At 41.8% G+C, this 27,241-nt stretch overlaps 1 protein-coding gene across 5 annotated transcripts in view; it reads right to left on the bottom strand.

Annotated features, from left to right (window-relative positions):
- The window catches only part of atp11b (ATPase phospholipid transporting 11B), a 148,825-nt gene that overhangs the window by 77,369 nt on the left and 44,215 nt on the right, over positions 1 to 27,241 (bottom strand). For 4 of the 5 annotated variants that reach the window (XM_078410211.1, XM_078410207.1, XM_078410209.1 and 1 more), the window contains exons 12-18: positions 24,384 to 24,581; positions 16,677 to 16,826; positions 13,008 to 13,180; positions 10,116 to 10,184; positions 7,774 to 7,847; positions 5,561 to 5,664; positions 1,547 to 1,728 (exon numbers count right to left, since the gene is read on the bottom strand). In XM_078410211.1, coding sequence (XP_078266337.1) covers positions 1,547 to 1,728; positions 5,561 to 5,664; positions 7,774 to 7,847; positions 10,116 to 10,184; positions 13,008 to 13,180; positions 16,677 to 16,826; positions 24,384 to 24,581 — 950 coding nt within the window. The remainder of the gene's footprint in view (positions 1 to 1,546; positions 1,729 to 5,560; positions 5,665 to 7,773; positions 7,848 to 10,115; positions 10,185 to 13,007; positions 13,181 to 16,676; positions 16,827 to 24,383; positions 24,582 to 27,241) is intronic. The other variant, XM_078410212.1, reaches the window with a different exon arrangement.

Consider the following 27,241-nt stretch of genomic DNA (forward strand, 5'->3'; position numbering starts at 1 on the left):
TTTTCTAGATTTATAAGGACCCTATTGAGTTCAGTTCCCAACTCATTAGGGTCATAAATCTAGAAATAAATTCTGTAGGACAAAGAAAGTCATCCATATCTTTGGATATTTATCACAAAAAATGATCCCAGGAATGAGTAGGTTAACCTATGATGAACGTTTGTCAGCACTGGGCCTGTACTCGCTGGAGTTCAGAAGAATGAGGAGGGATTTCATTGAAACATACAGAATAGTGAAAGGCTTGAATAGAGTGGATGTGGAGAGGATGTTTCCACTAGTATGAGAGTCTAGGACTAGAGGTCAAAGCCTCAGAATTAAAGGACGTTCTTTTTGGAAGGAGATGCGGGGGAACATTTATTTTGTCAGAGGGTGGTGAATCTGTGGAATTATTTTCCACAGAAGGCTGTTGAGGCCAAGTCAGTGGATATTTTTAAGGTGGTGATGAATATTTTTTCATTAGTATAGGTGCCAGAGGCTATGGGAGAAGTCAGGAGAATGGGGTTAGGAAGGAGAGATAGATCAGCCATGATTAAATGGCGGAGTAGACTTCATGGGCCGAATGGCTTAATTCTACTCCTATCGCTTGTGACCTTATGACTTTAGGAGGAACGTGCATGTTCCAAAGACGATGCAGTCAAGATATACAAGAATACTTTCAGAGATAAGGGATCTCAGCAATAAAGTGAATAGAGATTTGATTGAGTAAACAGGTTTTGGAGAGATAACTGGAGAACATCTACATCCATTAGCAAATGATTCAAGAACCAGGAGGTTGCAGTTTTAGAGATGGGAAAATATATACAAGATATGTGAAGAATACTTTTATAAAATTTGCAGAGGGTATGTTGGTGATTGGTTGATATGGTGTCTGAAATATTAGAAATCAAATTAATCATGGTTTTCAAAAATGAATTGAATAAGCACAATTTGCAGTCAATAAGAGTGGGGAAAAATGTAACTGACTGGATTTCTCCACAAGGAGCCAGCGTAGACTTGATGTTTCACATGGTCTCTAGCTGAAGTTTATATATACATAAGGAAGCATTTCATGTTATTAGGAAGCATGACTGAGGCAATATATGGATAAAATACGACAACAGATGAATTCCATAATGGTTAAGCAATTGATATTCTGTCTGAACAAAATAAAGCATTTTAGGAACTCTTTACCTTTACAAATCATGCAAAAAGATTTTCTCAATGTTTAAGTTAACAGTACAATCAATATTTTTCATTTAAGAACCTTCACATCCAATCCAATTCCTTTTTTGAAAACCCTTGAGGTGAGAACAATTATTTTCTAAATACTCTTACTTTATTCTGATATGGATCAGCTTTATATTAAGAGACAGACACAAAAGGCTGGAGTAACTCAGTGGGTTAGGCAGCATCTCCAGAGTTACTCCAGCCTTCTGTGTCTGTCTTTGGTTTAATCCAGCATCTGAAGTTCCTCCCTACACATTATATTTGCAGAATTAGAATGCAGAATTAGATTTATGATAAAGAAAATATTCATGGACTAAAAAATATCAGAGCATAAACATACTTGTCCTCAATTCCAGAAATCCCTAGTAGGTGGAGATCTTTCTCAATAACATTGAACATTTCTGCTACTACTTGCTCACGTTGATGTAGAGATGACCTGGCAACAAACAGCTGAGTTTTGATCTCATTGTACTCTTCTGCGGATAGATATTTACAAGCTATACAGAGTGTTCGTAATCCTTTCTAGAAAAACAAATACAAACATTGTTTACCATTTACGTACATATTGAAGATGTTCCAAAGTCTTGCAAACCAGTGTGTTTAAAAATAGTCTTGTTATATAGCAGGGGAAAATAGCAAACAATTGGACACAACATTATCACGTTTACATGTTTGACCAGAAGCATTTGGGGCAGGTTGATTGAGACGACGTTATATTCCAAGAAGCACCTTGGAGCACCTTTTTGCCATTTGAACATGTGGTATTGGCTCTGATGTTCAGCACTATCAATAAATCACTTCAATGTCAGCATCCTTAAGCATCTGGATTGGGGCTTAGACCCATGCTTTCAGACTTCCACATGCGTGTAAAAGATCAGTCCAGGATTTCAACTTTTAAAAAGGGGAGAGGGGTTGAGGAAGAGTTTCTACAGTGTGCCAGCGATAATGTTGTGGAGCAATATGCTTCTTGTCCAACAATGAAGGAGGCAATGCCAGATCTGGTTCTAGAAAATAAGGTGGTTCAAGGATGGGGAACATTTAGGAGATAGTTATCATACCATCCTATGATATGGGTTAGTATAGAAGAAGAGGAGCAGCAGCAATCTGAAGAAAAAAAATTGGAAGGGGCCCATTTACAATTGGAACTGGCCCAGGAAATTGGAAATAGAGAAAACAAAAAGTGCAGGAGTGGCTCAGCGGGTCAGGCAGCACTTCAGGGGAACATGAACAGACAACATTTCGGATCAGAACCCATGTTTGTTCTGACTGATTTTGGGGTGGGGGGGGTGATAAGAAAGACATCTGGAAGAGAGAAGAGGCAGGGCAAAGCCTGGCACATAATAGGCTGACAAATTGGAAATAGAAGTTGACAGATATAACTCCAGTAGAACAAATGAGCTGCAAAAACATATGTGGGAAGCCAAGAACATTTTAGATGCATATATAAGTAGTAAAAGGATAGTACGTAGAGGAGTAGGCTTTATTTAAGGGACTTGCAAATGGATCCTAAAGTATGAAATGAGATTTTGCATCTGTCTTCCTGAGGGAAAAAGGCACTTCCAAAATAATAGTAAAGGAGAAGATCATTCAGACATTAGATGTATTTAAAATGGATAGTGTGGAGGTATTATAGAAGTCACCAGAACAGGATGGGATTGATCAGCGAAGCATGGCAGAAATAAAATGTGCCCGCACAGTCCATAATCCTTCACTGCCCTTTAGATTGGGGAGTGTTGGTAGTGGACTCCAGAGTGACAACTTACTCCCTTGTTCAAGGGACAGGATTAAAAGGCACCCAGGGACACCTGGCCCACTGGCACTCATTTTAAATTGCACTTATACAAAACTGATTTGGATGAAAATGTAAGTGGAGCGGTTAGCGAGTTTTGTAGATGACACCAAAACTGATGGAGTTGTGGACAGTGAGAAAAGCAATCAAAGGAGGCAGTGGGATTTAAATCAATTATAGATGTAGGTGGAGAAATGGCAGATAGAATTTAATCCAAGCAAATGTGAGGTGTTGCACATTGGGAAGTCAAATGCAAGGTGAAAGCATAATTAATGGCAAAACCCATATCAGCATTGAGGTACAGAATGATCTTGGGGTCCAAGGCCATAGCTCCCTGAAAAAGGCAACACAAGTAGATAGTGTGGTAAAGGCATGTACAGTGTGCTTGCCATCATTGGTCTGAGCATTGAGTTTGAGAGTTAGGAAGTCATGGCGCAGCGTCTTAAAAATTTGGTTCGACCAAATTTAGTGTTGTGTAGTTTTTGTTGCCTCATTACAGGAATGATGTGGAGACTTTGGAGGCAAGGCAAGGCAGGTTTTTTATATAGCACATTTCATCATCAAGGCAATTCAAAGTGCTTTACATAAAGCACTTTGTTTATGCTTTACATTATGCTTTACATAAAACATTAAAGAGTAATTAAAAGCAATTAAAAACAGTCATTAAAGAGAATAGAAAATAAAAACAAGCTATAATAGAACAAGACAGGGACCCTCATGGAGAGGGTACAGTAGTGGTTTACCCCAAAGTTGAGCAAAAAGAACAGTGCTAGTGTATCTCAGAGGGCCAGGCAGCATCTGTGAAGGAAATGGACAGAGTCTGTTTCGATGGGAATGCTACCTGGATTACAGGGTATTATCGATAAGGAGAGGTTGGACAAATTTATCTTGTTCCCTCTGGAGCATTTGAACTTGAGGGGAGATCTGATAAAAGTATATAAAATCATGGGAGGCATAGGTAAGGTTGACAGCACAATGGTGTTTCCTTGGGGTGAAAATTTCAAGGACTAGAGAGCATAGGTTGAAGGCACCATAGCATTTTAAAAACAAACAATGAGTGGTGGGTGCCTGGAACATGTTATCAGGGATCGTGGTGGAAGCAGATACAATTGTGGCATTTAAGGCACTTTTAGCTAGGCATATGGATATACAGGGAATGAAAGGAAATGGATCGCTTGCAGACAGCAGTGATTAACTTGGCATCATGCTTGGCATGGATATTGTGGACCGGAGAGCCTGGTCCTGTGCTGTACCGTTCTATGTCTGATGTGGGAGACAGTTAGTAATGTAGATCAAAATATCAGTAAATCAAAATAAACCATTAAAATGTCACACCACGAATTGCAGTGTAATAAAGAACTGGGCGGATGCATGGCAGATGCTGTTTAATGTGGATAAGTGTGAGGTTATCCACTTTGGTGGTAAGAATAGGAAGGCAGAGTATTATCTGAATGGTGTCAAGTTAGGAACAGGGGACCTACAATGAGATCTGGTTGTCCTAGTGCATCAGTCACTGAAAGGAAGCATGCAGGTACAGCAGGCAGTGAAGAAAGCCAATGGAATGTTGGCCTTCAAAACAAGAGGAGTTGAGTATAGGAGCAAAGAGGTCCTTCTGCAGTTGTACAGGGCCCTAGTGAGACCGCACCTGGAGTACTGTGTGCAGTTTTGGTCTCCAAATTTGAGGAAGGATATTCTTGCTATTGAGGGCGTGCAGCGTAGGTTTACTAGGTTAATTCCCGGAATGGCGGGACTATCATATGTTGAAAGACTGGAGCGACTAGGCTTGTATACACTGGAATTTAGAAGGATGAGAGGAGATCTTATCAAAACGTATAAGATTATTAAGGGGTTGGACATGTTAGAGGCAGGAAACATGTTCCCAATGTTGGGGGAAGTCCAGAACAAGGGGCCACAGTTTAAGAATAAGGGGTAGGCCATTTAGAACTGAGATGAGGAAGAACTTTTTCAGTCAGAGAGTTGTGAATCTGTGGAATTCTCTGCCTCAGAAGGCAGTGGAGGCCAATTCTCTGAATGCATTCAATAGAGAGCGGGATAGAGCTCTTAAGGATAGCGGAGTCAGGGGGTATGGGGAGAAGGCAGGAACGGGGTACTGATTGAGAATGATCAGCCATGATCACATTGAATGGCGGTGCTGGCTCAAAGGGCCGAATGGCCTCCTCCTGCACCTATTGTCTATTGTCACAGTCTCAGAATAAAAGGGACGTACCTTTAGAAAGGTGATGAAGAGAAATTTCTTTAGTCAGAGGGTGGGGGACCTGCGGAATTCATTGCCATAGAAAGCTGTGGAGCCCAAGGCAATGGATATTTTTAAGGCGGAGATTGATAGGTTCTTGATTAGTACAATTAGCTTTTGGCAGATAATCTTTCTCTTCCACGTGCTATCAATGGTCATCAATTCCACCCAAAATCTTTTATTAACATTGCTTCCAGAATGTAATCTGCAGCTCCCATTTGCACACTTGGAAATTGCTTAATGCCTGATGAATAGGAGGTATAGAACCCAATTTCTCGAACCATTGGTCAACAAAAACATGCAAAACCTACCATGGCAAGTTCATCCACATGTGCACTCATTTCAGTTACTGCCCCGGATCTTACTAATGGAAAGATGGAAGATTCTGCCCCTTTAGTGAACATCATCATTTTTTCTGAAACAAATTAAATGTTGACAGTTAAAAACAAAAATATTTGCATGTAAGTGTATGAAGGTGTAAATGCAAATCTTACAAAAGGTTCAGAATTTTTTTTAAAAAGGAGAAGGAACAAAGCACACTTAATATGTGTGATCAGACTGAAATCCCCAGCTCCAAGCATGTACGGATTTCATTTTGGAAGCAGACTGGAAACTAAATAATCTTTGACCAGAGAGGATTCAGAAAGGGAAACCAAGGATAAACGAGGGTTTCTATGCTTGTAGGGGGATGTGGGGGAGGTACCAAATGATTACTTTGTACCTGCATGCAGCAAGGTCAGCGAGATTAGTGTGGTGGATACAAATATGCAAGGGTAATTTGAGATTGGTAAGGAGGTTCTTGAAGAGCATTAAGGTGAATTAGTCCCGCGGGCCTGATGGGATCTATCCTAGTTATTGAGGGACGCACGAGAGGAGAATGCTGGGCCTTAACAAGGACCTTTGCTTCTTCTTTAACCATAGATAAGGTTCCGGAGGACTGGAGAATGGCCAATGTTGTTCTTTTGTTTAAGAAGGGAAGTAGAGAGAATCCAGGGAACTAGAGGCCAGTGAGCCTCACACTAGTGGTAGGGAAGCTACTGAAGGGAATTCTTTGGGATAGGATTTACTTGCATTTGGAAGAGAATGGGCTAATTAGGAAAGTTTGTATGTGGCAGATCATGTCTTACTAACTTGATTTAATGTTTTCAGGAGGTGATGAATCAGATTGATGAATACATGTGGCATATACATGGATTTTAGTAAGGCATTTGATAAGGTTCCTCATGGTAGGCTAATCCAGAAGATTATTATGTACGTATGGATTCAGAACTGGCTTATTCATAGAAGACAGAGGGTTGTGGTGGATGGAGGATATTCTGGCTGGAGGTCTGTGACCAGGATGTGTGCTGGGACTTCTGTTGTTTGTGATGTATATAAATGACTTGCATGCAATTTTAGATGGGTTGGTGGGTAAGTTTGCTGATGGTACCAAAGTTGGAGGAGTTACAGATGGTGAGGAAGGCTGTCAGAAGATAAAGCAGGATATAGATCAGCTGCAGAAATGGGGGAAGAAATCGCAGATGGAGTTTAACTTGAGCAAGTGTGAGATGTTGCACTTTGGGAGGTTGAATGAAATGGAAAAGTATACGAGAGTAAGATTCTTAACAGCATTGATGTGCGGAGGGGTCTTGGAGTCCAAGTTCATGGCTCACTGATGGTGGTAGCACAAGTAGATAGGGTGGTAAAAAAGGCATATGGTACGCATGCCTTCGTGGCTAGGGCATTGAGTATGAGAGTCAGGATGTCATGATACAGCTCTAAAGGACTTTGGTTAGGGTGTATTCAGAATGTTGCATGCAGTTCTGGTTGCCCCATTAAGGGAAAAATGTGGAGGCTTTGGAGAGGGTGCAGATGAGGTTTACCAGAATGCTGCCTGGATTACAGGGTTTCAGCTACACAGAAATTGTTTTCTCTAGAACGTCAGAGTTTGAGGGGAGATCTGATAGAAGAGGCACAGACAAGGTAGAGAGTCAGAACCCTTTTCCCCGGGGTGGAAATTTCCAACACTAAAGGGCATAGCTGTATGGCGAGAGGGGGAAAGTTTAATAGAAATGTGCGGAGCAAGATTTTATTTAATACAGAGAATGGTGGAGGGCCTGGAACACATTGCCAGGGTTAGCAGTGGAGGCAGATATGATAGGGCATTCATTGAAGAGGCTTTTATTTAGGCAGATGGCAGTTCAGGAAATAGATCATGTACAGGTAGACGAGATCAGTTTTAATTTGGCATCATGTTCGGCACAAACAGTGTGGGCTGAACTGAACTGAACTGTTCTATAATGCCATTAAATGTTGACATCTCCAATCAGTTTCAGATGGAAGAGACATCAACCTGAAACGTTAGTTCCATTTCTCTCCCCTGATCTGCTGAATATTTCCAGCATTTTCTGAATGAATAATAATTCAATATTTAAGCTTTTCCTTGCATTCACATATTTTGTGAACAATAAAAAGACGCATCTTCGTGTTCTCAAATTTACCATGTTCTCAAATTTATTCTCATATTTAAAAAGCATGAATGTACCTTCTGGCATTTTAACAATCACACTCATTCGCCTGCGATCTGCATCAAACTCTAAAACATCAAGAAGTTTGTATCTGCAGAAAGGGAGGAAGCAAATAAAAGAAATATGGATATTAAAGAATTTTAAAACAGCCAGCCATATATCCGAGACTTGTATTTTCAGTTGTTGATTCTGCTTTAATCTCATGTTAAAGAGGTGGCTTGTACTGTATGTTTCAATAAGTTAAATCAATAACTTTCCACTGAGGCTGCTGCAGTTTCATTAAAAACATCTAAACCTATATCGGAGGTCTCGGTACTCAAGAATTGTGTGCCTGATAATTAATTATACAAAATATTCAGTCTGCATAACATTAATTGAAGTGGAAGTCTGATGCCAACACTGCAGTGTTAAAATGTACGCTTAAATCTATTTCCACAGTAATCTTGCATTAATGAAATTGAAATAAAAGCACCATGTTAATTCAGTTCAGTGCCATTCAGGAGGGTTCCACTGCCTACCTTATGATTGTAAAATAAAATGGACGCCAGCTTACATGCATATATAGATACATAGACAATAGGTGCAGGAGTAGGCCGTTTGGCCCTTCAAGCCAGCACCGCCATTCATGGCTGATCATCCACAATCAGTACCCCGTTCCTGCCTTCTCCCAATATCCCTTGATTCCGCTAGCCCTAAGAGCTCGATCTAACTCTCTGTTGAATGCATCCAGTGAATCGGCCTCCATTGCCCTCTGAGGCAGAGAATTCCACAAATTCACAACTCTCTGGGTGAAAATGATTTTCCTCATCTCAGTTCTAAATGGCCTACCCCTTATTCTTAAACTGTGGCCTCTGGTTCTGGACTCCCCCAACATCTGGAACATGTTTCCTGTATCTAGCGGGTCCAATCCCTTAATAATTGTATATGTTTCTATAAGATCCCCTCTCATCCTTCTAAATTCCAGTGTATTTATCCCAGTCGCTCCATTCTTTCATCATATGACAGTCCCGCCATCCCGGGAATTAACCTTGCTGCACTCCCTCAATAGCAAGAATGTCTTTCCTCAAATTAGAAGACCAAAACTGCACACAATACTCCAGGTGTGGTCTCACCAGGGCCCTGTACAACTGCGAAAGTACCTCTTTGCTCCTACATTCAACTCTCGTTATGAAGGCCAACATGCTATTAGCTTTCTTCACTGCCTGCTGTACCTGCATGCTTACTTTCAGTGACTGATGTACAAGGACATCCAGGTTTTGTTGTACTTCCCCTTCTCCTAACCTGGCACCATTCAGATAATAATCTGCCTTCCTGTTCTTGGCACCAAAGTGGATAACCTCACATTTATCCACATTATACTGCATCTGCCATCTCACCCAACCTATCCAAGTCACCCGGCATCCTCACAGCATCCTCTTCACAGTTCACACTACCACCCAGCTTTGTATCATCTGCAAATTTGCTAATGTTACTTTTAATCCCTTCATCTAAATCATGAATGTATATTGTAAATAGCTGCAGTCCCAGCACTGAGCCTTGCGGTACCCCACTAGTCACTGCCTGCCATTCTGAAAGGGACTCGTTAATCCCTACTCTTTGTTTCCTGTCTGCCAACCAATTTTCTATCCATGTCAGCACCCTACCGCCAATACCATGTGCTCTAATTTTGCCCACTAACCTCCTGAGTGGGACCTTATCAAAGTCCGGGTATACTACATCCACTGACTCTCCCTTGTCCATTTTACATGTTACATCCTCAAAAAATCCCAGAAGATTTGTCAAGCATGATTTCCCCTTCGTAACTCCATGCTGACTTGGACCGATCGTGTTACTATCCAAATTCGCCACTATTACATCTTTAATAATTGACTCCAGCATCTTCCCCACCACTGATGTCAAGCTAACTGGTCTATAATTCCCAGCTTTCTCTCTCCCTCCTTTCTTAAAAAGTGGGATAACATTAGCTACCCTCCAATCCACAGGAACGAATCCAGAATCTATAGAACATTGGAAAATGATCACCAATGCGTCCACGATTACAATCCAGTCAATTTGGGTGGGTACAATGTGTCTGTGTTTATGCAAATTTTGGAAAAATAGACTTGTGAATAATTGTAATACCCCAAATGGCTGTCTTTACAACGATTATCCATGCAAAGAATAACAATATGAGCAAGTGAGATCAGTGAAATCATACATATATATTTAGGAAATGACCGAGTGATGCACCAAGATGAAAAAACATTCATTAAAAAGAGAAACTTTTATTTCATGGTTTGAAACACATGAATTTAACATTTCAATTATTTCTTACTACAGTTTGAAACAACACATTAAAGACTATTTAGTTTTATGTTACCTTTCAGTCTGTCCAAATATGTTAAGTATTATATTATTATCATCAGATCCTGCAAATGCAACTCCGATCCTACATGAAGGAAAAATATACATCTTATAATGCTCTCTAAAGACAATGCATTTAACAGACAGTAATACAGAGGCCTATGAGAAACATCATTAGAGATACTTAATAGCAAAGGAAACACGCTGGCCTTGTGGCCATGTTACTCCCTTGCTCAATGGACAGGATTAAAATGCACCTGGAGGAAAATCAACAGCTCCCAAGTGTTTATGATATATAAAACGAATCACATGTATAATAACACTGTCTTTCTCAGACTATAGGAAAAATATAACACTGCTTAGTAATCTTAAGTCTTAAAAAATTATTTAAGTCACTTAATTTTCCAACTGGTTTGATGTATTACTGATTATAATAACATTAGAAATAAATAGCAGTGGTGTCACAGGCACGATGTTCATTTGTGTTATATTGATTTCTTAAAGATCATGATGGTGCATTGACTACAATTTGTTTTTTCAAAGCTGAGGCTAAAGGTAAATAAATTATCCAGTAGGATTTGATATATAGAATTAGACTTTGATGATCACTGGGTAAAAAGTGGAAGAGAGTTTGCACTGGGTGAAATCAGCATTGGTTCCAAAATATTAATGCCTCAGTCCCATTCTCGCATTTGGCAGGCTACACAAACTACCTGCACCTGTGCAATAATATTTCCAAATTAGTTGCTATTGTTGCATGAGAAAAAGGTGAAGGGTAAAAAGGAAAATATATTTGTAGATGTCCGAGCAAATAAAAAAGACGTAGAAATAGGACACCAATACTGTCTATTTTGGACTTGCTAAACAGCAATGTAGAGCAAAAGCAATCCGAGTGCACTGGCACTCCTGTGGCTGAGTAACAATAAATTGATTTTTAAAAATGGCATTTTATTCAGAAAAATGATATTTCACTATTGAAGATGGATTTCGGTTATTATTTTTCAAATTTAGCCAACCAGGTTACAATTGGGGATTGCAATTGTACTTAATATTATCTCAAAAGATCTATTGCATCTTTAAACTGCCAATATCAGTGGTTCTGATTTTGCTTTGAGCTGTTCATAATAGGTCAAACCCTCTGGCGTTGTATGAAGATGTGAATTATAAGCAGTGGGGTACTGGGCCCCTCAAATCAATTCTGAGATCCACGATTATGGCCGTCAACTCCATGATCCTTTTTAACCAGTAACTTCTTAACCTTGCTTATTACGTGACTATTTACCTATTAAAGAAAAATCGGCAAGTTTCTCCACCTCAAAAGCTCATAAAATGCTACCTCGTCTGTGCCTTAACAGGTAACCTCTTCTTTTTTAAACTAACCATTGTTCTAGATTCTCATTCAAGTTCTAACATCCTCTGCTCATCCACTCTGCAATGACTACTCGGGATTCTTCTTTGCTTTCATTCATATACCCTTAATTTTGCCTTTTCTTCAGATGGTGCTGTAAAATATCAGTGCGCAACATACTGAAGGAAAATGAAGCGAGCAGCACCAACCAGTGTTCATGGCCTTGTTTTGATCCGAAAGCATTTGACAAAGACCATCGACTGGGGGAGTGGGGTAAATCATGAGCATCCTTCTCAAACTTGGCTCCCCTCAAAATGGTTGCTTTTCACAATGTTCACTGTTACACAATGACGTGCAAGTCTAACCAACAGGTTCAACACAAGTTAATATTATAGTCAAGTGAAGCCATGCCATTGCACCAACTCATTTCCTAATCTAGCCTGCAGCAACACTCATCTCTGACATGATTCCCGCTGGGGTTTAAGTGACGACATGTCCACCACAGAACCCAAAACATCCCAAAGAAGTGCAATCAATCAATCTTGAGAGACTGGCTAGGGAAGGGAATATACAGTATTTGGTATTTTTGCTTGCAGTAACAAATATAAACATATAGCTTTTTAAAAGACTTATTTTTGAAAACCCTGTGGAAAAAAACATAGTACCTGCAAATCTGAAACCCTCTAGCATCTAGCCTTTTGTCCGCATTGATTTTATAATACAAAGTTTCTTCCAAATGCAATTACGGTGTTATACCAGAATTACTTGTACTGTTCTCTGTTCATGATCCTAGGATGCCTAGAAGCATTTTGCAAAAGTAATGGTACTGCACTGAAATGTCAAATAAGATTTTGTACTTTAGTCTACGAGTGGAACTAAAAACACCAAACTTCATAATTCAAGACATTTGGGAATCAATATTAGTCAAACTTTAAGCTATTTGATAGACTTGCGGCCTTTCTCAGCGATCATTTGATTACTCAACCAAAACATACGAGCCAACAACATTGCGCAGTAAACAGAAGACTGCACCATCTTAAAATGAATGATTACAGTCTGCCACCATATACAGTAATACTCAACAGGCTCAAGAACATTAGCATATTGTTCTGAATACATATTGTGCATGCTTGAAATAATCCACATATCCACAAGTAGTAAACTCCTGCAAACGGCACATATGGAACCACTTCAATGTGTCAAACTTCACAATAACCTGAAATGAAGTGTGCGAAAATCCATTAAAATAACACATTGGATGTCACAGCCACAATGCTGAAGTTACTGGAGGAACAGTACATTTACAGCATGCCAAACTTCTTGTTATCAGTTCGTCATATTGCGGGAGTATCTTCATTTGTTGTCATAATGGCTGAAGGGATCAAGTAACTGGGAATAAGGACCTCTACTCTCATATTGTACTGGACCGCACCATCAGTAGAGATCTGTGACTGTTTCTTGCTCAAAATATTCAATTCAGATTCAAAGAAGTAATTAAATTAGAGAATGAATACCCAGATTGATAGGTTCAATTGATAATAAGGGGGGAAAAAAGCTCACCTTCTGGCAGCTTCTACCAAAGCTATTTCATCTGGTGAGGCAGCATAGTATTGTACTTTGGATATATCAGCAACAACATGCCTCAAAGTGGATCTATTAATCTCATCAAAATCACTAATATGCACTGTGTGGCACAGTGATATTGCCTTCAAGAACATCACTTCTTCATCAGTCTAGGAAAAGCGTAAAAGCAATAACACATTTAATATTAACTCATTTTGCCAAACTAAATCTCATCAAGAACAAAGAAATAGCAGGTCGCAAATCATCCTGGGTTTGAGCTTGATTCAAATAAAGATCTCATTCAGTTCTGCTACAATTACCTGAAGGATCGATTAGGAGAGCATAATATTAAGCAGCATCTCAGGAGAGAAGGAATGGGTGACGTTTCGGGTCGAGACAACATCTTCAGACCCTTCTTGACCCGAAATGTCACCCATTCCTTCTCTCCTGAGATGCTGCCTGACCTGCTGAGTTACTCCAGCATTTGGTGAAATAAATACCTTCGATTTGTACCAGCATCTGCAGTTATTTTCTTACATAATATTAAGCAGGATAAGTACTCTTCAACCAGCAACAGTCAAAATTGCAGCAACTTTGCATGAGTCAGTTGTAAGGCCTTAGATTTTGGCTCGACTAGATCTTAGAAAGATAATTCAATATATAAAGGAGCATGAAATAAAAGAATCAGACACAATTGAAAGCAATAAAGCAGTCTTTTTTGAATGACACTAATCTAATTTTTACGATACGATAGAACTTTATTTATCCCAGGAGGAAAATTGGTCTGCCAGCAGTCTAAAAATCCATCAAGATACATGAAACATGAAATTAAAGTGACGAGTGGGAAGTCCAGGATTGGGGATGTGCAAAGAATGGGGAGGGGGGGGGGGGGAAGGGGAGTCAGTCTACCCCACGACAGAAGGGGAAGGAGTTGTACAGTTTGATAGCCACAGGGAAAAAGGATTTCCTGTGGCGTTCTGTGCTGCATCTTGGTGGGACCAGTCTGTTGCTGAAGGTGCTCCTCAGGTTGACCAGTGTGTCATGGAAGGGGTGAGCTGTATTGTCCAAGATGCTCTGCAGTTGAGGAGCATCCTCCCCTCCAAGACCACCTCCAATGAATCCAACTCCACTCCCAGGAAGGAGCCAGCAATACTGATGAGCGTGTTGATTCTGTTGGCGTCCGCGGCCTTCGCCCTGCTACCCCAGCACACGACAGCGTAGAGGATGGCACTGGCCACCACCGATTGATAGAACATCTGCAGCATCTTACTGCAGACGTTGAAGGAGCGGAGCCTCCTCAGAAAGTACAGGCGGCTCTGTCCCTTCTTATACAGGGTCTCAGCGTTCCTGGACCAGTCCAGTTTACTGTCCAGGTACACTCCAAGGTACTTGGTAAACTGCACAGCCACACCCTTGATGGAGACAGGGGACAGGGGTATTCCTCTCCTCCTAAAGTCCACCACTTACTCCTTAGTCTTGTCGGTGTTGAGCTGCAGTTGATTCAGCCCACACCACTCAACAAAGACATAATGACAGCATAACATGCCAACTCGATGACAGTAGCTAAGATCCTCAATTTCCAATGCAAGGGTCAGAGAGATGAGACATTAAAATATAATAGAAACAAAATGAAACAGTGGGGAGGGTTTATAGACATGCTTAATGTATATATTTAACTTTAATATCCTTATTCAATGTTAATCATTTTGGCTGGGATGAATTGAGTATGTTGAAACTACAAAATGACATAAGCAGCAATCCTAACTGCATACTCTGCACTATGTAAATTCAATAAAGGGCGGCATGGTGGCGCAGCGGTAGAGTTGCTGACTTACAGTGCTCACAGCCGGGTTCCATCCCGACTACGGGTGCTGTCTGTACGGAGTTTGTACGTTCTCCCCATAACCCTCATGGGTTTTCTCCAAGATCTTCGGTTTCCTCCCACATTCCAAAGACGTACAGGTTTGTAAGTTAATTGGCTTGGTATAAGTGTAAAATTGTCCCTAGTGTGTGCAGGGTGGTGTTAATGTAGAGATTGCTGGTCGATGCGGACCTGGTAGGCTGAAGGGCCTGCTTCTGCACTGTGTCTCTACACTAAAAAATACATAAATGTAACTTCACCACAAAGCATGATAGGGTGGCTTGACAAAATCAATGCTTAATTATTCAAAATATGAACTGTTTTAAAATGTAGCAGGCAACATAACACACATCGTGTCTCTCTAACTTTTTTGAGGTGGTGACGAATGTGATGAGGTTAGGCGGTGGATGTTGTCCATGTGGATTTTAGTAAGGCATTTGATAAAGTCCTCAGTAGCAGGCCCATTCAGAAGATTAAGATGCACAGGACTAATAGTGAAGTGTGCGCGTCTGTGCGCTTACATACACATACACACATATACTGTCATAGTACCCTCTCCCTTGGATGTCGCTCTGATGTCTTCTACTGGCTGACTAACTGGGAAGCGCCAACCCCCAGCATTATTGGTACCAGCTGGATCCAAGGGTGAACTGCAGGAAGAAGCCTGAGATTGCCACACCCCTTGCCACGATTAATTGTGGATAAAAGCATCAGTTTTAATCAAGCATTAATTAAGTTTCACCTTGGATGCCTGTGTTGATCAAGAATGTTCTATTTGTCCCTTTGGACACTGGGTTGAATCTATTTCACAACACCTTAAGCAGAAGGCCTTTTAAAGGGTTAAGTTGATAGGTTACCATCACCCTCGTGAGGCATTGAAGCTTCGGCAATAAATGTTGGTCCTGCCAATGAAGCCCACATTCCAAAAACGTAATATAAATGATTAACGTCCACATCTGCTTCAGCCAAACATTAATTCCATCATGCCTTGTGATTAATTGGATAGGTTTAGGGCCTAGAAAGATGGTGGTTCATTTCCAAATCTGTCTGGCATAAATGATTGCATTTTCTGCAATCTAAAGCCATTGCCGATAATATGTACACAAAAATAATGTCGAATAAACAACTTCACATGGGATAACTCAACTTTGGTGACTGCTTTGTGGAACATCTTCATCAAGTCCGCAAGCATAAACAGATATTGAGTTCCTATATGGAAGTACAGTTCCTTCTGATGTGCCTCCTGGTATCAAAAATATTCACAGTGGGCCCTCTGAGAAGTTTCCAATAAAGTTCCAGTTAATGGAAGAGCATCCATACTTTCATTCAGCACTCATTGCTTCTGAATTAAACACCATGCTCAATTATCACCTCTTTTAACCTATTGCGTTTTTACTTGTCCAATTACCCATCATTTTATTTGTTAATTTCTCTTGCCTTCTACTTCAGATCTTACCTCTCTTACCCATCATTCCCCCTACTATTTTTCTAAGAATGTGAAAATGTGTTGATTTTTTTAAGTATTCAGTAAAAACCTGACTGGAAAATTAACTCTTCCTTTCTTCATTGATGCTATCTGATCTGCTAAGCTGGTCCAGCATTTTGGCATTTATTTCACACTTGCAGTTGTTGAGGAGAGAATAGGGTTAAACTGACCTAGATGAATGATGATTTCACACTAATACTGCACTCCAAAAATCCACTCAAGCCTTTGTCAACATTTGTCACCTGGAGAAGCACCAAAATATAATGTAGAGTGAAAAATCATGTTGAAGCAACATATATCTAACATAATTGGAACTTACAAATATGTGTCTGTTAATCTCTCCAGTCACTCCGTCAGGGATCAAAGTGCCATTGGTATAGTTGTATTTAATGCCATTAATGGAGCATTCCCTGAATTTCATTTCATTTTCAGTCAATGTTCCAGTTTTGTCTGTTAATAGATATTCCACCTAAATAAGGGATTAAATTATACATATTCCGTGTGAGATCTGTATCTTTTATTTAAAACACAATTTTAAAATTGGAAATGTCATTTACAGTGAAGCATATCCTAACCAGGCAACAATAGAGGTGTATAAAATCATGAGATGAATAGATTGAGGAGATGTACAGAGTCTCTTGCCCAGAGTAGGTGAAGCAAGGACCAAAGGACATAGGTTTAAGGTGAATGGGAAACCTTTTTATAGGAATCTGAGAGGTAACATTTTCACACAAAGGGTGGTGGGTGTGTGGAACAAGCTGCCAGAGGAGGTAGTTGAGGCTGGGATAATTCCAATGTTAGACAGGTACATGGATAGGACAGGTTTTATTTGCCCTATCCATGGGACAAATGGTCCCATGGATAGGACAATTTGTCCATGGGCAGGTGGGACTAGTCTAGCTGGGACATGCTGGCAGATGTGGGCAAGTTGTGCTGAAGGGCCTATTTCCACGCATGTCTACCTGCATGTGGAAAGGCAAGGATTATAGATAGTCAGCATGACTTTGTATGTGGGAAACAACATCCCGCAAATTTGAAGAAGTGACCGAGAGGATTGATAAAGGCAGGGTCGTGGACATCACCCTCATGGACGTTTCCAAGGCCTTTAACCAGGGCCTGCACTGTAGGTTTGTTTGGAAGGTTAAATCACTTGGGGTCTGGAGCGAGCTAGCCAATTGGATACAACATTAGCCAGGTGGAAGGAGGCAGTGAGTGGTAGTGGAGGGTTGTTATTTAGACCACAGGCCTGTGACCAGCTGGGTGCCACAGGGATCGGTGCTGGATCTACTGTTGTTTGATGGCAATGTAGTTAACATTGCATTCTTACGAAGGAAATCAAGAAGGGAAAAAAGGAAGGAGATAGCTCTGGCAAATAATACATATTGTGGAAAATCCAAAGAGATTTTATGTCCATTAATGGAAAGGTAAACATAGATAATAGGTGCAGGAGGTGGCCATTCGGCCCTTCGAGCCAGCACCACCATTCATTATGGTCATGGCTGATCATCGACAATCAGTAACCTGTGCCTGCCTTCTCCCCATACCCCTTGATTCCGCTAGCCCCAAGAGCTCTATCTAACTCGCTTTTAAATTCATCCAGTGAATCGGCCTCCACTGCCTTCTGTGGCAGAGAATTCCACAAATTCACAACTTTCTGGGTGAAAATGGTTTTTTTTGCATCTCAGTTTTAAATGGCCTCCCCTTCATTCTTAGACTATGGCCCCTGGTTCTGGACTCCCCCAACATTGGGAAATATTTTCCTGCATCTAGCTTGTCCAGTCCTTTTATAATTTTATACGTTTCTATAAGAATCCCTCTCATCCTTTTAAATTCCAGTGAATACAAGCCCAGTCTTTCCAAATTTGACAGTCCCGCCATCCTGGGGATTAACCTCATGAACCTACGCTGCACTCCCTCAATAGCAAGGATGTCCTTCCTCAAATTAGGAGACCAAAACTGCACACAATACTCCAGATGTGGTCTAACTAGGGCCCTCTACAACTGCAGAAGGACCTCTTTACTCCTATACTCAAACCCTCTCGTTATGAAGGCCAACATGCCATTCTTCACTAGCTTTCTTCACTGTTTGCAACATGTTTACTTTCAGTGACTGGTATACAAGGACACCCAGGTCTCGTTGCACTTCCCTTTTTCCTAATCTGACACCATTGAGATAATAATCTGCCTCCTTGTTCTTGCAGTCAAAGTAGATAACCTCACATTTATCTACATTTTACTGCATCTGCCATGCATCTGCCCACTCACTCAACCTGTCCAAGTCACCCTGCAACCTCCTAACATCCTCTTCGCAGTTCACACTGCCACACAGCTTTGCGCCATCTGCAAATTTGCTTGTGTTACTTTTAATTCCATCATCCAAATCATTAATATATATTGTAAATGGTTGCGGCCCCAGCACCGAGCCTTGCGGCACTCCACTCTCCACTGCCTGCCATTCTGACAGGGACCCGTTTATACCTACTTTTTGTTTCCTGTCTGCCCCCAATACCATGTGCTCTAATTTTGTAAACCAACCTCCCATGTGGGATCTTATCAAAGGCTTTCTGAAAGTCTAGATACACTACATCCACTGGCTCTCCTTCATATTACTTGTCACATCCTCAAAAAATTCGAGATGATTAGTCAAGCAGGATTTCCCCTTCATAAATCCATGCTGACTTGGACCAATCCTTTTACTGCTATCCAAATGCGCCGCTAATACTTCTTTAATAATTGACTCCAACATCTTCCCCACCACCGATGTCAGGCTAACTGGTCTATAATTCCCCATTTTCTCTCTCGCTCCTTTCTTGAAAAGTGGGATAACATTAGCTACCCTCCAATTCCCAGGAACTGATCCTGAATCTATAGAACATTGGAAAATGATCACCAATACGTCCACGATTTCTAGAGCCATTTCCCTGAGTACCCTGGGATGCAGACCATCAGGCCCTGGGGATTTATCAGCCATCAATCCCATCAGTCTACCCAATACTATTTCTCGCGTAATGCAACTTTCTTTCAGTTCCTCTGTCTCCCTAGATCCTCTGTCCTCAAGTACATCTGGGGAATTGTTTGTGTCGTCCTTCGTGAAGACTAGAGAGAGAATAGAAACCAAAAGAAAACAAAGTGAAAGAAACCATCAGAAACCAAAGCAGTCATCTCAGTGTGGCGCTGCAAGAGATGGCAAGGTCCTCTGAGTATTTCTCCTCTGTTTGAAAAGGGCTGCAATGAAAAGGCTGGGAATTACAGACCAGTGAGCCTAACATCTGTGGTCGGCAAGCTACTGGAGAGCTTTCTGAGGGATAAGATACACATGCATTTAGATAGATGGCCCGATTAGGGATAGTCAGCATGGTTTTGTATGCGGGACATCATGTTTCATGTATCAGACTGAGTTTCTTGAAGATGTAACCAAAAATGTTGATGAGGGGAAAGGTATAGATGTCTATGTGTATTTCAACAAGGCATTTGATAAGGTTTCGTATGGTAGGTTGCTCTGGAAGGTTAGATCCCATGGGATCCAGGGAGAGCTAGCTGACTGGATAGAAAATTGGCTTCATGGAAGAAAGCAGAGGGCGGTTGTGGAAGGTTGTTCTTTCAGACTGAAGGCCTGTGAGTTGTGGTGTGCCTCAAGGTTCAGTGTTGGGCCCATTGCAGTTTGTAGTTTATATCAATATTTGGATGAGAATGTACAAGGCAGGATTAGATGATACTAAAGTGGGTGGTATTGTAGATAGTGAAAATGGCTGTCAAAGATTACAGCAGGATCTTGATCATTTGGGCAAATGGGCTGAGGAAGTTCAAAGTTCAAAGACACTTTATTTGTTCCCGTGGGGCAATTTACAAAGGCACGTAGATTAGTACAGAAACTATTGGGGGGGGGGATTAGCAGGGTGAGCAGCAGGACAGGGGTGGTTTGGAGTTGAGGAGCTGAACAGCCTTGGCGACAATGGTTGCCCTTCTCCTCTGTGTCCTACAGCCTGGGCAGTGGAGCCGGTGTCCCGAGGGGAGTCACTCAAACACAGAGACCAGGACGTGTGAGGGGTCCTGTAAAAACCTTAGCATCTGCTGGTCGCATAGGGTGGAGAGGGCTCTGACAGGGAGTCCAATAATTTTGGAACAGACTTTGGCTGTGCTCTGCAGGAGGTTTCTGTTCTGAAGGCTGATGGAGTGGAACCAGCAGGTGAAGGAGAACGTGATGACGCTCTCAATGAAGGAGCAGTAAAACGTTATGAGAACGGTTAATGGAGTTCAATGCAAGGTGTTGCATTTTGGAAAGTCAAACCAGGGCAGGACCACAGTGAATTACAGGGGTCTGGGGGGGTGTTGTAGAGCAGAGGGATCTCAGAGCGCAGGTACTTAATTCCTTGGAAGTGGTGTCACAGGTAGACAGAGTAGTCAGGCTTTCGGCACATTGGCCTTAATCAGTATTGAGCATAGAAGTTGGAATGCTAAGTTACAGTTGTACAAGATTTTGATGAGGCCACATTTGGAGTAGCATGTTCAATTTTGGTCACCCTGCTATAGGAAAGATGTTGTTAAGCTGGAAAGGGTGCAGAGAAGATTTACGAGGACGCAACCAGGACAATAGACAATAGACAATAGACAATAGGTGCAGGAGTAGGCCATTCAGCCCTTCGAGCCAGCACCGCCATTCAATGCGATCATGGCTGATCACTATCAATCAGTACCCCGTTCCTGCCTTCTCCCCATACCCCCTCACTCCGCTATCCTTAAGAGCTCTATCCAGCTCTCTCTTGAAAGCATCCAACGAACTGGCCTCCACTGCCTTCTGAGGCAGAGAATTCCACACCTTCACCACCCTCTGACTGAAAAAGTTCTTCCTCATCTCCGTTCTAAATGGCCTACCCCTTATTCTCAAACTGTGGCCCCTTGTTCTGGACTCCCCCAACATTGGGAACATGTTATCTGCCTCTAATGTGTCCAATCCCCTAATTATCTTATATGTTTCAATAAGATCCCCCCTCATCCTTCTAAATTCCAGTGTATAAAAGCCCAATCGCTCCAGCCTTTCAACATACGACAGTCCCGCCATTCCGGGAATTAATCTAGTGAACCTACGCTGCACGCCCTCCATAGCAAGAATATCCTTCCTCAAATTTGGAGACCAAAACTGCACACAGTACTCCAGGTGCGGTCTCACCAGGGCCCGGTACAACTGTAGAAGGACCTCTTTGCTCCTATACTCAACTCCTCTTGTTACGAAGGCCAACATTCCATTGGCTTTCTTCACTGCCTGCTGAACCTGCATGCTTCCTTTCATTGACTGATGCACTAGGACACCCAGATCTCGTTGAACTCCCCCTCCTCCTAACTTGACACCATTCAGATAATAATCTGCCTTTCTATTCTTACTTCCAAAGTGAATAACCTCACACTTATCTACATTAAACTGCATCTGCCATGTATCCGCCCACTCACACAACCTGTCCAGGTCACCCTGCAGCCTTATTGCATCTTCCTCACAATTCACACTACCCCCCAACTTAGTATCATCTGCAAATTTGCTAATGGTACTTTTAATCCCTCCGTCTAAGTCATTAATGTATATCGTAAATAGCTGGGGTCCCAGCACCGAACCTTGTGGTACCCCACTGGTCACTGCCTGCCATTCCGAAAGGGACCCATTTATCCCCACTCTTTGCTTTCTGTCTGTTAACCAATTTTCTATCCATGTCAGTACCCTACCCCCAATACCATGTGCCCTAATTTTGCCCACTAATCTCCTATGTGGGACCTTGTCGAAGGCTTTCTGAAAGTCGAGGTACACCACATCCACTGACTCTCCCTTGTCAATTTTCCTAGTTACATCCTCAAAAAATTCCAGTAGATTTGTCAAGCATGATTTCCCCTTCGTAAATCCATGCTGACTCGGAACGATCCCGTTACTGCTATCCAAATGCTCAGCAATTTCGTCTTTTATAATTGACTCCAGCATTTTCCCCACCACTGATGTCAGACTAACTGGTCTATAATTACCCGTTTTCTCTCTCCCTCCTTTCTTAAAAAGTGGGATAACATTTGCTATCCTCCAATCCACAGGAACTGATCCTGAATCTATAGAACATTGAAAAATGATCTCCAATGCTTCCACTATTTCTAGAGCCACCTCCTTAAGTACTCTGGGATGCAGACCATCAGGCCCTGGGGATTTATCAGCCTTCAGTCCCATCAGTCTACCCAAAACCATTTCCTGCCTAATGTGGATTTCCTTCAGTTCCTCCATCACCCTAGGTTCTCCAGCCCCTAGAACATTTGGGAGATTGTGTGTATCTTCCTCAGTGAAGACAGATCCAAAGTAACGGTTTAACTCGTCTGCCATTTCTTTGTTCCCCATAATAAATTCCCCTGCTTCTGTCTTCAAGGGACCCACATTTGCCTTGACTATTTTTTTCCTCTTCACGTACCTAAAAAAACTTTTGCTATCCTCCTTTATATTATTGGCTAGTTTACCCTCGTACCTCATCTTTTCTCCTCGTATTGCCTTTTTAGTTAACTTTTGTTGCTCTTTAAAAGAGTCCCAATCCTCTGTCTTCCCACTCTTCTTTGCTATGTTATACTTCCTCTCCTTAATTTTTATGCTGTCCCTGACTTCCCTTGTCAGCCACAGGTGTCTCTTACTCCCCTTAGAGTCTTTCCACCTCTTTGGAATAAATTGATCCTGCAACCTCTGCATTATTCCCAGGAATACCTGCCATTGCTGTTCTACCGTCTTCCCTGCTAGGGCCTCCTTCCAATCAATTTTGGCCAGCTCCCGCCTCATGCCTCTGTAATCCCCTTTGCTATACTGTAATACCGACACTTCCGATTTTCCCTTCTGCCTTTCCATTGAGGGCCCGAGCTATTGGGAAAGGTTGGGCAGGCTAGGACTTTATTCCTTGGTGTGCAGGATGATGAGGGGTAATCTTATAGAGGTGTATAAGATCATGAGGGGAATAGAGAGAGTTAGAGTGTAGGAAAAAAAAACTGCAGATGCTGGTTTAAATCGAAGGTAGACACAAAATGCTGGAGTAACTCAGCGGGTCAGGCAGCATCTCAGGAGAGAAGGAATGGGTGACGTTTTGGGTTGAGACCCTTCTTCAGCGTAGAGTTATAGTAATAGTTTAGCTAATCGTCACACCGAGGTACAGTGAAAAGCTTATTTTCTAAAGGCTATCCAGTCAGTGGAAAGACTATACATATGTTGCACCAAATGGCCTGTTTCTATGCTGTATGACCTATGACTCTATGGCCTGTACGTTTGCAAATGATAACAATATTTAGCGATGCAGTGGACGGTGAAGGTGGTTATTTAAGATTACAAAGCAGTGAAGGATTTGTTAAGAGGCCTGGAGACAGGCTCTTCGACCCAACTTGGCCATGCCAACCAAGATGTCCCGTCTATGCTCGTCCCACCTGCCCGTATTTGGCCCTTACCCCTCTAAACCTTTCCTATCCATTTACCCATCTTTTAATATGTGGTCTAGTACCTGGTCAACTATCTCCTCTGGCAGCTCGTTCCATAAACCCCCCACCCTGAGTGAAAATGTTACCCCTCAGGCTCCTATTAAATCTTTCCCCTCTCACCTGAAACCTGAGTGGAGACTCTTCATTCCCCTACTCTGGGTAAAAGACATTGGATTCATCCTATCTATTCTCCTCTGAGTGTTGCAGAACAAAGAGACCTAGCTGTACACGTACATAGTTCCCTGAAAGTGGTGACCCAGGAAGACAGGATGGCGAAGTCAGTGTTTGGCACGCTGGCTTTCATCAGTCAGGGCATTGAATACAGGAGTTGGGATATCACGTTACAACAGCACAAGACATTGGTGAGCTCACACTTGGGAGTACTGCGTGCAGATCTGGCTGCTCAGCTAGAGGGATTTAGGCCAAAAGCAGGCCAGTGGCCTAGCTTAGATGAGCATCAACGTCAGCATGGGCCCATTTCCATGCTGCATAATTCTACAATTCTGAAGTTAATCAAATTTAATGCTCAAACTGTCTATTAAGACAAAATTCTTACCTGTCCAAGCTCTTCATTAAGGTCGGATGTGTTCACCTGGGCCCGCTGACATGAAGCCTCGTGATACAAATCGCAATCCCACACAATGAAAAAGGATCCCAAGAATTTTTGCATCTCAACGGTGACATAAAGTGAGATTGGAATGATGTAATTGTATAGCACCATGAAAGCCAAGAAATCAGATATACCCGTCAAAATCTAGAAACAAATCAAACAATACCGATATCATATCATTAAAACAGAAAACATGTACTTTGCTCAAATCTCTTACAACATTTTGAAATATTTGTTCTCTGTACTTTCAATTTCAGTTTCATTTATATTATGAAGTACAAAGACATCAATCTACTAAAGAAAAAGCAGTTCTCCAGGTTTTTCACAATGTTACCAATGGGATTTAATCTGTATTAGGTCTCGCACACTCAGGTACATGTTGTAGCATGTTAAATATGCAAAGTTTGGTAGGAACCAGTATTTTCTATGTTTGACTTTTAAATAGTCCATTGTTCATCATATTTCCAGGAATAATGTGCAGAAAACCAAACTATTAACATCTGATTTGAGTATAAACTCTTTTCTATCCAAATAACTATGCTATTCATTTGAATCTGTCAGATCCTGAACCAGACATTGCACATCCTGCATGTCATACTTTTTACAAATATGAACTTTGGATAAAATATCCTCACTAAGATTATAATATCCTCGTCAATCCATCCTCCTTCCGGTGGGCCTCCTCCAGTGCCACAGTGAGGCCCACCGGAAATTGGAGGAACAGCACCTCATATTTCGCCTGGGCAGTTTGCAGGCCAGTGGTATGAACATCGACTTCTCTAATTTTAGATAGTTCCTCTGTCCCTCTCTTCCCCTCCTCCTTCCCAGATCTCCCTCTATCTTCCTGTCTCCACCTATATCCTTCCTTTGTCCCGGCCCCCTGACATCAGTCTGAAGAAGGGTCTTGACCCGACACGTCACCCATTCCTTCTCTCCTGAGATGCTGCCTGACCTGCTGAGTTACTCCAGCATTTTGTGAATAAATACCTTCGATTTGTACCAGCATCTGCAGTTATTTTCTTATACTATAATATCCGTCTCTGTAACACCATTTAACTTCACTCTTGCCTGATCTGTTAAAATCTTCTTGTATTCATCTTCCCCAGAAAACTATTTCAAAATAATAAATTGGGTATAGGTCATTCTCCACTAATAAAATCTAGGCTGATCCGATCTTGACATCAGCTCTAACTCCTGCCCATTCTCATCACCCATGATTCCCTCATGCTTCAATAATAACATCTATTATAGTCTTGAATGTATTCAATGACCTAACCTTCAGAGTTCTCTGGAGGAGAGAATGTCAAACTTACACACTTCTCAAAAGAAGAAAATTCCTCATCACTGTTTTCAAAGGATAAAACCATATTTTGAAACTATATTCCAAGTACCAATTTTTGCATTCTCACTCTTTGCACAGTGTGCTTTCGCATCTAACTTTGTAGCTTGTGTGGCAACTACATTGTCTTCTTCAGTGAAGACCCCATTTTATTTATGTTCAGCTGCCCTTGAAAATTTGCCTCCAATTTACAAATTGGTCCATGACATCATGGAAGCCACAGCACCAAACGATCTTAGTGAGGGCCATGCCAAATGGGACGGCATAGTGGCGAAGCAGTAGAGTTGATGCCTTCCTGCGCCAGAGACCCGGGTCTGATCCTGACTATGGGTGCTGCCTGTACGGAGTTTGTACGTTCTCTCTGTGATTGCATGGGGTTTCTTCGGGTGCTCCGGTGTGCGGGGTGATCGTTGGTCGGCGCGGAAGCGGTGGGCTGAAGGGCCTGTTTCCACGCTGTAGCTCTAATGTCTAAAGATGGCATCAATGCCGCACCATTTTTCTCAAACTTACTTGGCATGATGTTGCACCTTATGTCTAACAAGCCTCCTGTGGAATGGAGCTGATCTTCAGAATGGGAAATGGTGCAACTTATAGACACCGAAGGTATTTATTCACAAAATGCTGGAGTAACTCAGCAGGTCAGGCAGCATCTCGGGAGAGAAGGAATGGGTGACGTTTCAGGTCGAGACCCTTCTTCAGACCCTTCTTCAACTTATGGACACCAGTCCATAACCAAAGTAACTTGAACCTTGTTAGTCAAACCACACAATGCCAATGCCACGTGTGCTTGCATGCACTCCAGCCATAAACCCGACCCTTCTCCCCACACACTTCAACTAAGCACTTGGCCTTACTCCACATGACATTCCAGCCATGTGCCTTGCCCACTCCCAGCTATTATGCTCATCTTCCCAGTCCCACACCAAGCCTCTTACCCTGCATAGCCTGCCATAGGCCCATGTGCAGTGTTTATGCCTGCCATTTGCTGGGAGCTTTGAGCTAATGCAGAGACTGTTCAGCATGGCAAGCTAGTAGTGGCCATCTTTAAAGTCTGAGGCAACACTGCAGTATCATTGGAACACAACCATTTGAAAAACCATGATTGTCAAAGGATAAGTAGGAAAAAGTAAATCTGATAGGTTCCCCTGACAAAACCATTGGAGCATGGCATTGTTATAACTAGCATCTTATTTGGTTAGAGGGAAAAATACTAAACCATAATACAACTCCCACCAGGCACCAGTACTAGCTACACGAAGGTTCTAGAAGGTTCTAAAGACAGTAAACATCTCAGTTCCTTTACAGTCACATGGCCTGATTGAAGAATATGCTAGCATTATTTTTCAATTGAAAGCATTCCATCTTCAGATGATAGATGTTAGATAGAGCTCTATGGGCTAGCGGAATCAAGGAATATGGGAAGAAGACAGGCACGGGTTACTGATTGTGGATGATCAGCCATGAT

This window comes from Rhinoraja longicauda, chromosome 13 (assembly GCF_053455715.1).
Source record: "Rhinoraja longicauda isolate Sanriku21f chromosome 13, sRhiLon1.1, whole genome shotgun sequence".
Taxonomy (NCBI): Eukaryota; Metazoa; Chordata; class Chondrichthyes; order Rajiformes; family Arhynchobatidae; genus Rhinoraja; species Rhinoraja longicauda.